This window comes from Eublepharis macularius, chromosome 2, assembly GCF_028583425.1.
Source record: "Eublepharis macularius isolate TG4126 chromosome 2, MPM_Emac_v1.0, whole genome shotgun sequence".
Classification (NCBI taxonomy): Eukaryota; Metazoa; Chordata; class Lepidosauria; order Squamata; family Eublepharidae; genus Eublepharis; species Eublepharis macularius.
This window is the reverse complement of record NC_072791.1, coordinates 25701890-25716240: the sequence shown is the minus strand read 5'-3', so window position 1 is coordinate 25716240 and position 14351 is coordinate 25701890. Positions and strand designations below refer to the sequence as shown.

The 14351-nt window shown below is 42.6% G+C and overlaps 1 protein-coding gene across 1 annotated transcript in view; it reads left to right on the top strand.

Moving 5' to 3' along the window:
* LOC129324896 (cholesterol 24-hydroxylase-like) overlaps positions 1 to 14351 on the top strand; it is a 79861-nt gene that overhangs the window by 16952 nt on the left and 48558 nt on the right. Inside the window, exons 5-7 of the mRNA XM_054972338.1 lie at positions 9063 to 9149; positions 11870 to 12008; positions 13148 to 13258. Coding sequence (XP_054828313.1) covers positions 9063 to 9149; positions 11870 to 12008; positions 13148 to 13258 — 337 coding nt within the window. The remainder of the gene's footprint in view (positions 1 to 9062; positions 9150 to 11869; positions 12009 to 13147; positions 13259 to 14351) is intronic.

Sequence of the window (14351 nt, the reverse complement as noted above, 5' to 3'; positions counted from 1 at the left end):
GTTCTCAAAACAAACGGCCCGAGGGTGAGAAAGTGAAAGCTTCCCAAGGCTGGAAAAGTGGTAGACATAACATTCTTCTTCTCTCTGTGAAGTTCCAGTGAACTGCTTGCCACCTGCAACAGAAGCACTTACAATACTGACAAGATTAAAATGGAGTCTATTTGGTTTGAAGATACATAAAACATAGTCAAAACCTGACATCCAGGGCAGGGAGCTGGATCCCAACATCTGGCAGCCCCCGTCCCAGCTGCTGGACCTCCGTCTTCACCAGGTTCAGTTTCAGCCTGCTCTGTTTCAACCATGCCATCACAGCTTCCAGAGTTCTGGCCAGATTGTCTGTGGCCGTGGCTGGCCTGTCGTCCATCAACAGAAAAAGCTGGGTGTCATCCTTGTATTGATGACAGCCCAGCCCAAACCTCCGCACCAACTGGATGAGGGGGCGCATGTAGATGTTAAATAACATTGGGGACAGTATCACCCCTTGGGGAACCCCGCACACCAAAGGGTGATGGGGCAATAGATCTCCCCCAAGCACCACCCTCTGTCCCCGACCCTGGAGAACGGAGACCAGCCACTGTAAGGCTGTCCCCCTAATCCCCATGTCGGCAAGGCAGCTGGCCAACAAATCATAGTCAACCGTGTCAAACACTGCTGTGAGATGGAGTAACACAAGCAGCGCCGACCCGCCTCGATCCAGATGCCTGCGAAGGTCATCTGTGAGGGCAACTAAGGCCGTCTCCGTCTCATGGCCAGGATGGAAGCCAGACTGGAATGGGTCCAGGACTACAGCATCATTCAGGAATTCCTGCAGTTGTACTGCCACCGCCCGCTCAATCACCTTGCCCAGGAACAGGAGGTTCTACACTGGGCAGTAACTGGATGGGTTGGTGGGGTCCAAAGATGGATTTTTCAGGAGGGGCTGCACCACCGCCTCCTTTAACACTCCTGGAAAAACCCCAGAGCTCAGGGAGATGTTAACAATGGCCTCCAAATGGTCCCGTAGCCCCTCCGAGCTGGCCTTTACCAGCCAGGGTGGGCAGGGGTCCAGAGGACAGGTGGTTGGCCTCATCCCCTGCAGGATCCTGTCAACATTGTCCCAGGAGAGCAGCCTGAAATGATCTAATACAGACCCATAAGACGGCCAAGGGGTCTCCAGTTCCCTTACTGTATCAACAGTGGGTGGCAGGCCATGGGAAGGGACAAGATTTTGCTCGCAAAATAGCTCACAAAAGCCTCGCAGCCAATAGTTGAATTAAGAATTTGGTGGTCTCCCTGAGAGAGGGAGACCAAGGACCGAACTGTTCGAAATAATTGAGCCAGGCGTGAGCTAGCAGACGCAATGGAAGTAGCAAAGAAATCCCTCTTTGCTGCTTTCACTGCCACCTCATAGGCTTTCATAAATGTCCTATAAGATGTTCTTGCCTCTTCATCGCGCCCCCGCCTCCACACTCGCTCTAGTTGTCTCAGAGACCACTTCATCTGGCGAAGCTCCTCAGTGAACCAAGGAGCTACACGTTTGCGGGCTCGGAGAGGACAGCAAAGGGCAATAACGTCGATGGCTTCAGAAAGTCAGCCATGCCAATCACCCACCAGCTCATCTAACGTATTGCCAGGGGGCATAGGATCCCGCAGAGCCACCTGGAAACCAATTGGATCCATAAGTCTCCGTGGGCAAGCGTAAATCCGCTCACCGCCCACCTGGGAAAGGAGCGGCATGCTCAGACGAGCCTTCAGAACAAAGTGATCTGACCATGGCACTGCATCATAGGCATCCAGGACCACCATCATCCCCGCCCCAAAAATCAAATCCAGCGTGTGACCTGTTTGATGCGTGGGAGCCGAAACAAACTGGGAGAGTCCTAGGGCTGCCATGGAGGACACCAGGTCAATGGCCTGCATGGAGGCATCGTCGTCAGCATGGACATTGAAATCCCCGAGAACCAAAAGTTTCGGGAATTCCAAGGCCCAGCTGGCCACCGCCTCCAAGAGACCAGACAGGGAAGATGCAGGTGCAGTAGGCGGTCGGTACACCACGCATATTGCCAACCTCTCCTCGGCGTCCAACGCTAGGCCCACACAATCAATGCCAGTAATTTTTGGGGTGGGGAGTGGTCTGAAGGAGAAAGACTCCCGAATGAGCAAAGCCACGCCTCCCCCCCGACCACTTGTCCGGGACTGGTGGAGGACCGTATAACCTGGGGGGGCTAGTTCTTTCAAAGCGACCGTCTCGCCCTCCCTCACCCAGGTCTCGGTCACGCAAGCCACGTCCACATTCTTGAAAAATTTTTTTATTGGGTTAGAACATTAATATTTTAACATTACATTACATTCAATTTTCCCCTAATTTTTCGTTTCTAACCCCCTCCCTTTCCCCCCCTTTTGTTGACTTCCAACAGCTTTCCCACCCTCTGTCCCTTTTCCCTTACTTCTATTAACTTCATCTGTCTAAAACAAATATATATTCTCCATTATATTAAGCAGTACATCTTTAACTCTTTTACTTATTATACATCCAAACTATACTTCTTTAGATAAACAATTTGTCCCATTTTCCAGTTTTGAATATTTCTATATATCATAAACCATAAAAATTTCCCACATTTAAATCAAACAATTTGATTTGTTCTCTATATATTAATCATTTCTTCTTTTTATAGTATTTCTATATAACTCATCACATAGTCAGTCGTTTTAACTCTTCTATACCTTCAGTTTGGTGCATATAAGTCTTATCAAGTAAAAAAAATATTGTTAATTACTCAATCCTCATGTTTAAACCGTTAATTATTCTCTATCAATATTCTATCAATTAACCTTTACATATCTATATATATCTCAATCAATTAATTAATCTAACTGCTTATAAATTCACATTTCTCTTCCTCCCCCGGTAAAGTCACCCCTCTCTTTTATACTTTTATTGTACTTCAGTAGTTCTCAAACTGCCACAGTTTTCCTCCCACCTCCCACTTCTTCTCCAGATATTGTTTCAGCTTCTCCCAGTCTGTGTTAAACTGCCCTGAGTCCAGATCTCTCAGTTTTCTTGTCATCTTATCCATTTCAGCCATATACAGCAATTTGTAGATCCAATCTTCAATAGTTGGCACTTCTTGTACTTTCCATTTCTGCGCAAACAAAAGTCTAGCTGCTGCAGTCATATAAAATATCAACGTCCTATGACGGGCTGGAATTCCCTCCATTCCCAAGTTTAGCAGCAGGAGTTCTGGGTTCTTATTTATTTGAAACTGTAAAATTTCACTCATTTCTCTTATTATTTCCCCCCAGAACTGCCTAGCTACCTCACACGACCACCACATATGATAGAGGGAGCCCTCATGCTTCCTACATTTCCAGCATTTATTAGAGGTGTTCAAGTTCCCTAGCGCAATCTTCTTTGGTGTCATGTACCAACGATAAATCATTTTGAAAATGTTCTCTTTGATATTAATACATGTCGTTGTCTTCATTGTAGTTTTCCACAGGTATTCCCATGCCTCCATTGTTATTTCTTTATTAAAGTTTATAGCCCATTTCACCATTTGTGTTTTAACTATCTCATCCTCGGTATACCACTTCAACAGTACTTGGTATACCTTGGATATTCTTTTCTTGTCTTCTTTAAGAAGGGTCTGCTCTAGTTCCGAGTTCTCTGTTCGTATGCCCCCTTTTGCAGAGTCCGAATTGTATAAGTCTCTAATCTGTCTGTACTGGAACCAATCATAGTTAGGTGATAGTTCCTCTTGCGTCTTTATTCTAAGTTTAGATACTTCAGTTTTAGTTATTTCTTTGTACGTTAAACATTGTTGTTCATTATCAACAGCTCTCGGATCTATCACCTCGTATGGAACCACCCACAAGGGGGTTCCTTCTTGTAGGTAAATTCTGTACTTCTTCCAGATTGTATATAAACTTCTCCTTACAAAATGATGCAGGAACATCGAGTTGACCCTTACTTTGTCATGCCATAGGTATGCGTGCCATCCAAAAATTTTTTTATATCCCTCTAGGGCTAATAGTTTCTTATTCTTTAATGTCATCCACTCTTTTAACCAAACTAGGCAGATTGCATCATGATAAAGTCTCAGGTTGGGCAGTTGCATTCCGCCTCTTTCCTTTGCATCTTGTAGAACTTTTACTTTCACTCGAGGCTTCTTGCCTGCCCAAACAAAATCTGATATTTTCCTCTGCCATTTTTCAAATTGTTTAGAGTCTCTGATGATTGGTATTGTCTGTAGCAAAAACATTACTCTTGGTAACACATTCATCTTAACTGCTGCAATCCTACCCAACCATGACAAATTCAGTCTATTCCATTTGATCAAGTCTCTCTCTATCTGAGTCCATAATTTTTCATAATTGTTCTTGAACAAATCTATATTTTTTGCAGTCAGCTCAACTCCCAAATATTTCACCTTACTAGTTACTTCACAGTCCGTTGTTTCCATTAACAATTGTTGTTTCTGCTTAGTCATGTTTTTGCATAATATCTTTGACTTCTTTTTGTTAATGAAGAAACCTGCCAAGTCACCAAACTCCTTGATCTTATCTATCACTTTTGGCATGTTCTCCAATGGATCTTCTACAATTAACATTATGTCATCTGCAAATGCTCTAACCTTGTATGAATAGTCCTTTATTTTTATTCCTCGTATTTCCTCATCTTGTCGTATTTGTACCATCAGAATCTCCAATACTAAAATGAACAACAACGGAGATAACGGGCAACCTTGTCTTGTTCCTTTACTAATCGTCAATTTCTTGGTCAGTTCATCATTCACTACAATTGCTGCAGTCTGGTCTCTGTAAATTTCTTTAATTGCTCTGATGAATCTTTCACCCAATTGTAGCTTTTCCATAGTGGCAAACAAAAAATCCCAGTTTAAATTGTCAAACGCTTTTTCAGCGTCTACAAAGAAGAAACCAACCTCTTTATCACAACGCTTGTCATAGTATTCAATAGCATTGATCACTGTCCTTAAATTGTCTCTTATTTGTCTGTCCGGCAAAAAGCCTGCTTGTTCTTCCTCTATGACTTCCGAGAGCCACCCCTTCAATCTCTCCGCCAATATCTTCGCAAAAATTTTATAATCATTGTTAAGTAATGATATAGGCCTGTAATTTTTCACATTAGTCAGATCTTGGCCCTCTTTTGGGATCAATGATATATTCGCTTCGCTCCAAGTGTCTGGAATTCTTTGATCCCTGAAAACTCCGTTCATCACCTCTTTTAGGAATGGTGCCAGTTCGTTGGCCATTGTCTTATAAAATTTAGCCGTAAGTCCATCTGGCCCTGGCGCCTTTCCTAGATTTGCGGATTGTATTGCCATACTTATTTCCTCATCAGTTACTTCACTGTTCAACTTATTTCTCCAAGCTTCCGAGATCTCTGGAAGTTTGATTTTCTCCAAATATGATTCTATTGATTCTTTGGTTACTTCTTTTTTATTATACAGCTTAGCATAGAATTTATAAAAGGCTCTACTAATGGTAGTCTGCTCCAGGTACGTTTTGTTTTCTTCACAGATTTTATTTATTATTTTCTTTTCCCTTTTCTTCTTCAATTGCCATGCCAAATATTTCCCAGGTTTATTAGCACCCTCAAAAGCTTTTTGATTCAGTCTTTTAAGGTTCCACTCCAATTCTTTATTACTCATTGCTGTTAACTGTTCTTGAAGAATTTTAATTTCCTGATGTATTTTCTTTTTCCCTGGTCTCTTTTTTAACTGTGCTTCTTTGGCCTTTATTTTCTCCTCAATCTCTTGTCTTTTCTCCTCTTTCTTTTTCCTTGCTCTACCATTTAAGTCCATTAGTATGCCCCTTACAACCGCCTTATACGCGTCCCAAACTTTACTGGTTGGTACTTCTTTATTCACGTTGTATTGTATAAAAAACTTTGTCTCTTTTCTCAATATTTCCATATTCTCACTTTCCTGTAACAAGTCCTCATTTATTCTCCAGGCTTTCCTTTTTCTCCTTTTTCCAAATTTCCACATAATTGGATTGTGATCTGAGCCTACCATCGGCATTATTTCTACCTCCTTAGTCCATAACGCTAAGTCCTTTGAGGCCCAGATCATATCAATTCTTGATAATGTAAGATGCCTTGCAGAATAAAAAGTAAACTGTTTGGTTTTAGGATATTCTCTCCTCCATACGTCTTCGAGAGTCTCTTGTTGAATCAACTCAAAAAAAAGCTTTGGCAATAGTCCTCTTTTCTTTTGTGCTGTTGTAGTCTTCTTGTCTAGTTCCAAATCTGTCACTCCATTGAAATCTCCAGCAAGAATTATCTGGTCATATACAAGATCGTCTAAATGCTTCCTTAAATCCTCAAAGAAGCTTTCCTTTGCACCGTTAGGTGCATAAAGTCCGACTACCAACACTCTCTTTAAATTCCAATTACATTCCACTGCTACAAATCTAGCTTCAACATCTCTCATAACAAATTTTGGCTGCAGCTCCTCTTTTATGTACAACACCACTCCTCTTTTTTTCTTGTTAGAGGCCGCTACAAATTCTTTGCCCAATTTTCCAGATTTTAAATATTTTACATCCTGTTTTCTAATATGGGTCTCCTGCAAACAAACAATATCACATTTTTGTTTTAGTAGCCAATGAAAAATATTTTTCCTCTTATTCGGTGAGTTTAGTCCATTTACATTCCAAGATAATACTTTACACTCCATATTCATGGTTTTGTTGGTAAGTCTTTTTCATTGTCCTTGATAAATCTCTCCATCTCCCGCTCAGATCTGATGCGTTTTTTTGCCCCTCCAAACTCAAAGGACACTCCTTCCGGTAACTCCCATCTGTATCTGATATTCATGTCCTTCAAAGTCTGAATTAGCACTCTATATTTTTTCCTGTCCAGTAACACTGATCTGGGCAGTTCCTTCATTATGATAATCGTCTTGCCATCAATCTCCAATGGATCTTGAAATTGTTTTGTCACAATCCTCTCTTTCATGTTTCTAGTTGTAAACTGCACAATCACATCCCTTGGTAGTTTCCTCTGGGTTGCAATTCTCGAGTTCACACGGTACGCCACATCTAGGATAGCCACAATTTCCTCCTCCTCCTTCCCCAGGTAATCAGCCAACACCTCAGTCATCTGTTCTTGCGCTGACTTCCCTTCCACTTCTGGCAGACCACGAAAACGAAGCTGCTTCTCCATGTGTTTAGTTTCTGCAACTGACATCCTCCCCTTCACCAGTCTCATCTCTGTTTGTTGCGTGTCTATTAAATTCTCCATCGCGTCTTCTACTGTTTTAACTCTCTGCTGCGTTCCTTGTAATTCACTACTAATCGTTTCCACGCCTTTTTTCACTTCTGACAGCTCCGACTTTACTGTCTGTGTAACTTCTTTGACCTCTTTAATAAGCTCCAATTTCGTGTCCTTAAGTTCTTTCATCATGTCTATAAGTTTTTTGTCCAAATTTTCTATTGCCGATTGCCACTCTTTTTTCGACATCGTGGGGCTTGCTTTAGCTCGCTCCCACGAATCTGCTCTCTTCCTTAGCTCCGTGGCGTATATTTAAACGTTTTTCTTTTTTTTCAAATGTCCCAATCTTTGCCAAAATTAATTTTTTTGTATCCAAAATGTCGGGCGTCTTTTCTCTATGGTTTCTCTATGTTATTGTAATCCAAGATGGCCTACTTCCTCTTCCGCTGAAGCCTCGACCCTTCCCCTTTCAAAAATGGCGATTCCCTACTTCCTGTCCGTCGGCAAGGGCCGCTTCCCTCCAGCCACTCTATTGTTGTTACGCACTTCCTGTCTCCCGTCTTCCCACAGCAGGTCTCGCGATGGTGTCTTTTTCCCACAGCTCCAAAACCACAGGTATTCAAAACAATAGTCCGATTTTTGCAATAACTTCTTTAAATTTAGTCTCTTTTAAAATACAACTCCTGCCGAGTCTTCACCTCCTTTTCACTAGTCTGTTGCAGTTTAAAAATCTACTTTCTTTCCTCTCTGTTTTTATCAATCTGTCCCGTTTCAAGAGATAGCGATCTTTACCTTCTCTTCAACTTTCTCGGGTTGTAATCGCTGTTTCGATCTTAAATTCTCCTCTCGACTTCCCTCCCCGATCGAAGCTTGGGTATGTAGGTCTTATGCCAGCCGAATTGGCCCCAAAACTGCCGCAGAGATTATAGCCGACCCGTCGCAAGGTGGGACCTCAAGGATCGGGGGGGAGACTCCTTGTGTAGAGCCCCCCCTCGTCCGAGATCTAGCTCACCCTAGGGTCTTGAGCGTTCTTTGCCTGCTCCCCGCCTGAGAGCAGTCGGCCGCGGGTTATTTTCACCCCTCCGGCCGGTTAAAACGGCAGTCCGGTCAGCTCCGCGAATGGAGCTGCGTTAGACCTCCATGAATCCCAAACCGGAAGTCCAAGCCACGTCCACATTCAATGCTGCAAGATAATCTTGCAGCATTTTGGTCTTATTATTTACGGACCTGGCATTGCACAGCGCCGGTGTCAGAGAGTAGTTTAATATCCTAGCTCCACAACAAGTATATCTTGGGATGGGACGCAGATTGGATGGGCACCAAGCCCTACCATGTCTCAATGCCCTTCCCTTCCATAATCTGCTCCCACCACCATACCTCCCATGTCCCCGGATCACTGGGATCCCCAACCCCAAGCCAGCCTTCTCACCAATGATCATAGTGCTAACCCACCACCCTCCCAAAATCAAACAACCCACCAACTATCACAGACTAAGCTATCAAACATGCATAAAACCCCAATACCCTACCAAATTAACAACATAAACAATACATAGACTACAATAACTAACACACATGGTATAAAAACAATGAACAGTAACAAGGTTACTGTTATGGTTTGTTTACAGTCCTGAGTAGGCCACAATTTGGACTCCTGTTTTATAGTATTGCTTATTGTATGTATACTGCTCTGATTTCATCATTTTTACTTGTACACTCCATATTTAAATTTCAGTGTGAAAGGTAACCTATAAATTTAAGTAAGTAAGATAGCTAGATAAGATCAACAATGTAAGGGTTGAATGGCTGCTAGAATAAGTCTGTTATTTCTCTACTTTTTCAGAGTCGTTGGGAATGGTTTGGCAACTGATTGCAATATCAATCATTGGCACAAGCAGAGAAAAATTATGGATCCAGCTTTCAACCGAATGTGAGGCAAAACTAGATATTTTAATTGGGCTGTTTTTACAAGAAATTCTGTTGGTTCAGTCTCTTAAAGCCCATTTCTAAAAGTGTTTATTCCTTCTAAGGCACTTTGATTTCTGGAAATTATATTTAGGATTCTAGTCCTCCAAAGATTAACACCATTTCTTTACTAGATGCATCCCACTTTAGACCATTTTACAGCTATATTGCAGATGGAAACCTATCTACCTTTTAAGTGCTTCTTCTGCATTAATTGAACTAGATTTTTCGACACTTATCACATTGAATTATCCCTCTTATTGAGTGATATTAACTCTCTCCCATACTACTTACTGTCTTTGCTTGTTTCCCTCATTGTATGTAAAAGTAAATGTCTGGACTAGGTGCAAGATTTTCTCTAATCCTCAATATTGGAACAGTTGGAGAATAGGTTTCAATATTGAGGAGGTCGGGCAAGAGGAGATCTATATCCTATTTCCAGACTTGGTTAATGTGTGGATAATGAAGGAGAAAAAATAAAAGAGAGAAGGTGAGGTTTTTATTTTGATGTAATTGTGAAAAGTCCTCACCCGCAGTGGTTGGGGCTTCAACTGCAGATGTGGGGCTAAGGGTGAAGGCCTCTGCAGAACTCTGGGCAGCCAGCCTCATCAGCAGTGATGGACAACTGAAGCTATAGAAAGCAGTGAGCTCTGGAAGGTAATAGACTACTGCCTCTGAGGTCAGTGTATGGGAATAAGGCACATGGGAAGAAAGCAAGAGTAAATGATGCAACCCTCCTCCTTAATCTGAGACTATTTCTTTTCATATAAGCGGTGTTAAATGGGATCCTTTGCCAGGAACATGATCGGCAAACACGGTCAGCAATAATTCAATGTAATAAACAAGGAATCTGCCTGATCCCTTTGAGGCTACCCAATACCTATCTCTCACTGGACATGCCACAAAAATATCCTCTTTTTTCCTATTTCTAAATTTTATTATGCCGCATGTAAAAGATGAAGGACACACACCGGAAGAGTTGGATAGGTAATGGTAAATATCTTGTACTCTTGCTGGAAAAAGAGTGTCAGTTCTCAAATGAAGCTTCAGCCTTACTTGCTCTGGACCAATACGTGCATGGTTTATTTTATTTTACATACAGTATTTATGACCTGTTTAACTGGGGACTGTTCACAAGGTGGCTTATAGCTACTTAAATACAAATATCGATACAAAATAGAGAAAAATAATGCAGCTACTAAATTTTTAAAAACTGTATAAGAATAGTGAGATTCTTCCTTCAAGTCCAAAAGCTTAATTAGAATTGGAAAGTGTTCTCCCACATCTATGAATAGAGATTGGGAAGGAACAAATGCAGATTTCTTAGAGGAGAATATTCCATCGCTCCAGGGCTACATGAGGCCTTAAGTACACATTACAAAGTCCTCATGTGCAATGGGCGTTTGCTGCCTCCCACACCAGCACACCAGCTACCTTCAGCTTGTGATCAAAGCAGATAGGAAGATGCAGCTCTGGCCTCTCCACCCCTGCTATTTTCATATTTGCAAACCTCCTGTGGAGCCACTGTTGATTACTTACGTGGTGATACATTAAGTTTCGCAACAGAACCAAAAGCTGCTCTGCCAGACAGTTTGCAAATGCAAAAACAACACATGGTAAGTAGAAGCTAAAGCTCGTACTCCCTCCTGGCTTTGGCTGCAAGCAGAATAAAAGCTGATGTGTGTGTGGAAAGCTCCCATCGCATGTCTGATGCAAAGTCCTTGTGTTGTTCCCTAGAAAATAAAAGGACCTTGTATGTAATATGTAGATGGATCCTGAGAAAAGACCCTTCTCCTAGTAAATGACATCCTTCAGCTCCATGACAGAATCTGGGACCTCGCTGGCAAGTCTTGTAAGACCATAGGAGGAGGGGGCTCCCACCACAGACATTTATTTTGGCAACCCATTGTGTCAGTGTCAGAAAGAGCAGGAATATGAACTCCTCTTCAAACTACAGCAATCTGCTTAATTCTCCATTGTCTATTTTAATGTCATGAGAATAGTTTGGATTAACATACTGAGCTGATCCATATGACCAGGACACATGGCCAACAACCACTCTGGGGTTCCTTCTTAACTTTCTTGTCACCATGTCAGTCACTGGGCAAATATGCAGGACAGTAAAGAAAGTTAGGGAGTTGGGGGCAGGAACGGGAGAAGAAAGTGTAATGTGTATGGGGGCTACCCAGGTATTCCTACCTATAGCACAGGGAGAAGAACAATGGGAAACTTGCTAGCCCCATCCTACTCACCAGACCTGTGCTTGTGTGTAATGGTTAGTGTATATGCATTTGTGCTTGTGTGTTTTCTCATGTGTATATAAGTATGTGAGATTTTATGCACACTTATATGTGTATGTGTGTGTCTTTTGTTCATATTGGGGTGGATGTGTCTTCCAAGGAGCCTTCCTCCTGTCTAAGGAGACCCCCTCCAACTTAAGGGGCTCTTCCTCCAGGAGAAGAGAAACCTAAATTGGAGGAAGTGCTTCTTAGGCTAGAGGAAGGCTTTGGACTTTGCTGTGTAGTGAGAGGATAGGGGTAAGATCCACCCCACTGGATGGACTTATTGTGCCTCTCTTTTATAATTACATGATATAAGAACCTCTTTTCACACATATAATAACTAAAGAGAATGCCTGGTCCAACTGCAAAGTTCTTTCTTCAGTGACTTTTATTAATTGCCCAGTTACCTAAGTGGCTTGATGGGAGTCTTCAATGACAAAGCAGAAGACCTTATGAAGGTGTTGGAAGGAAAAGCCAATGGAGAGACAGAAGTGAATATGATGGACCTCCTGAAACGGGTAGTTCTTGACATCATTGCAAAGGTACTAAGTAGATGAATGTCTTGTTTCCACTAACACTAAGGAGTAAGAGATGTCTATCTGTTTGACTCTCAAAAACTTATACCTGAAACTGTCTGTCATTACATTTATATCTTCTTCAAGGAGCTGAGGGTGGCCTCCATGGCTGAGTGGTGATTTGTACCCATATCTTCCCATCCTAAGGGGCTCTGTGGTGCAGAGTGGTAAGCTGCAGTACTGCAGCCCAAGCTCTGCTCATGACCTGAGTTTGATCCCGGCAGAAGCCGAGTTCAGGTAGCTAGCAAGGAATGGCGGGATACCCCCGCTCGGGATGGAAATAAATAATAGTACAGCAAATAATCACACCGGTAGAGTTCACAACATTTAAAGTCGTACAAAAGCCTAAATTAATACAACAACAGTATCATAACCACTTATTAAGGCAGTGTACAAAAATACACAAAAATAATCTTATAAAGACTATTACAGACAGTGAATTCCAAACAGTGAATTACAAAACATGAGTCCCACACGGGACCCCAGGAGTGTATAGGTAAAGAGCACCAATTACAGTCACTAAGGTAGGTAAGTGTGTGCTCTTGTTTTTCTTTCTTTTCATAAATCTTTATCTGGAAATGGTTGAAATCCAAAAAGATGCCCAGAACTGGGGCCGGCAGATTTTCGTTCAGCTTTTTGTCATTGAAGACTTCATCAGGGGCATTCAACCTGTATTTCCATGCATGTTCTCTCTGAAGCGCATAAACCTAATACCACACCCGAGGGCCACGTGGCCCTCAGATAAAGATTTGCACATTTGCACACTCTTGAGATTTGCACATTTGGTACATTACAATAGTGTCTATGAGAACTCTGAACGGGTAGCAGACACGCTTGAAGAACTGCAGACCTTGAGCATTGGAAGCCCCTTTGAAGGCCCCTGTTCAGCAAACAGTATCTTAAAGCTTTCCTTCCTCTTTTACACTGAAAGTTCTCAAGAGGTCAGATTGCATGTTAGATCACGTTATTTACACAGATGCATAAAATATTGAAAGCCCAGATCACGTAGCAGTCCCCATGAATAACATTGTATAACTACCACCTTACCTTCACCTCTGGCATTTGGTTGCTTTGATCCATCTCTATATTTTTCACCATTTTACCAGGCAGCTTTTGGACTGGAACCGAATACTGTGTGGGGTAACCAGACCCCTTTACTACATGCATTGTCTATGGCTGTGAAAGGGCTAGACTTCGTACGGAATCCTTTCTTTCAGGTCAGTGCCATAAACACTTCTTGTGACAACTCCCTCCCTCCCTAATCAAAGTGCAAAGTGTATGTATGGCAGGGTGGGAAAGATAGGGTCCAACAAACACCTGGAAGCAGCTGGATGCATAGATAGAGAAGAAAAGGTTAAGGAGTAAACAAAAGGAAGCCCGGAGAACATAGCGTCTCTGTTTTTCCCCGCTCAAGATACCACATCCCTGGCTAACCATTGGGTGAGCTGGGGTGGACCAGTTTCCTAGCAGTTTAATCAATTCATTTCTTCTGCCTCACTTTTCAGCTGAACTGGTCCACAAGGCAGCTTACAAAGTGCAATCATAACCAGCGCTCCTTTTGTTAAAAAGAAAAGTGCCCGTACTCGTATAGAAGCTGGTGCCAATTTCCACCAACTCCTCCTTTCTTTACAAATCACTCCAGGCTCTTCCTGGAGTTTAATCAATTCATTTCTTCTCTCTCACTTTTCTGCTGAACTGGTCCACATGGCAGCTTACAAAGTGCAGTCATAACCAGTGCTGTTTTTGTTTTTTAAAAAAGTGCCCGTACTCATATAGAAGTTGGTGCCAATTTCCACCAACTCCTCCTCTCTTTACAAATCACACCAGGCTGTTCCTGAGGGTCTCTTCTCTGGTTGAGTGGGGCAGGCCAGTGCACAAAATCAGGACTTGGGAGATCCCTGAAAAGAAAATCACCAGTGCTCAGTACCCCTGAGTAGAGATGGGCACGAACCGGAAAAAACCCAAACCATGTGGTTCGTGGTTCATCAAATTTCATGAACCATGAACTTTCACAAACCTGCCCCTGGTTCACGAACCGATTCGTTTGGTTCGTGAAAACGGCACATCCAGGTCAGAAAATCATCACCTTCGGGTCAGCAGAAGGACACTTCTGGGCCAGCAAAAGTTCACTTCCAGGTCAGCAGAAGGTCTGGAGGAAGTCCATCCCTTGTTGCCTAGGAAACTGATTGATTGGCATCAGGCTATCTGTAGTGATGAACCAAAAAATGATCCAAACAAACCAGCCTAAAAGTTCATGGCGGTTCATCAGAAATGGGATCTGATGGACCGTGGTTCACGAACCATGAACCG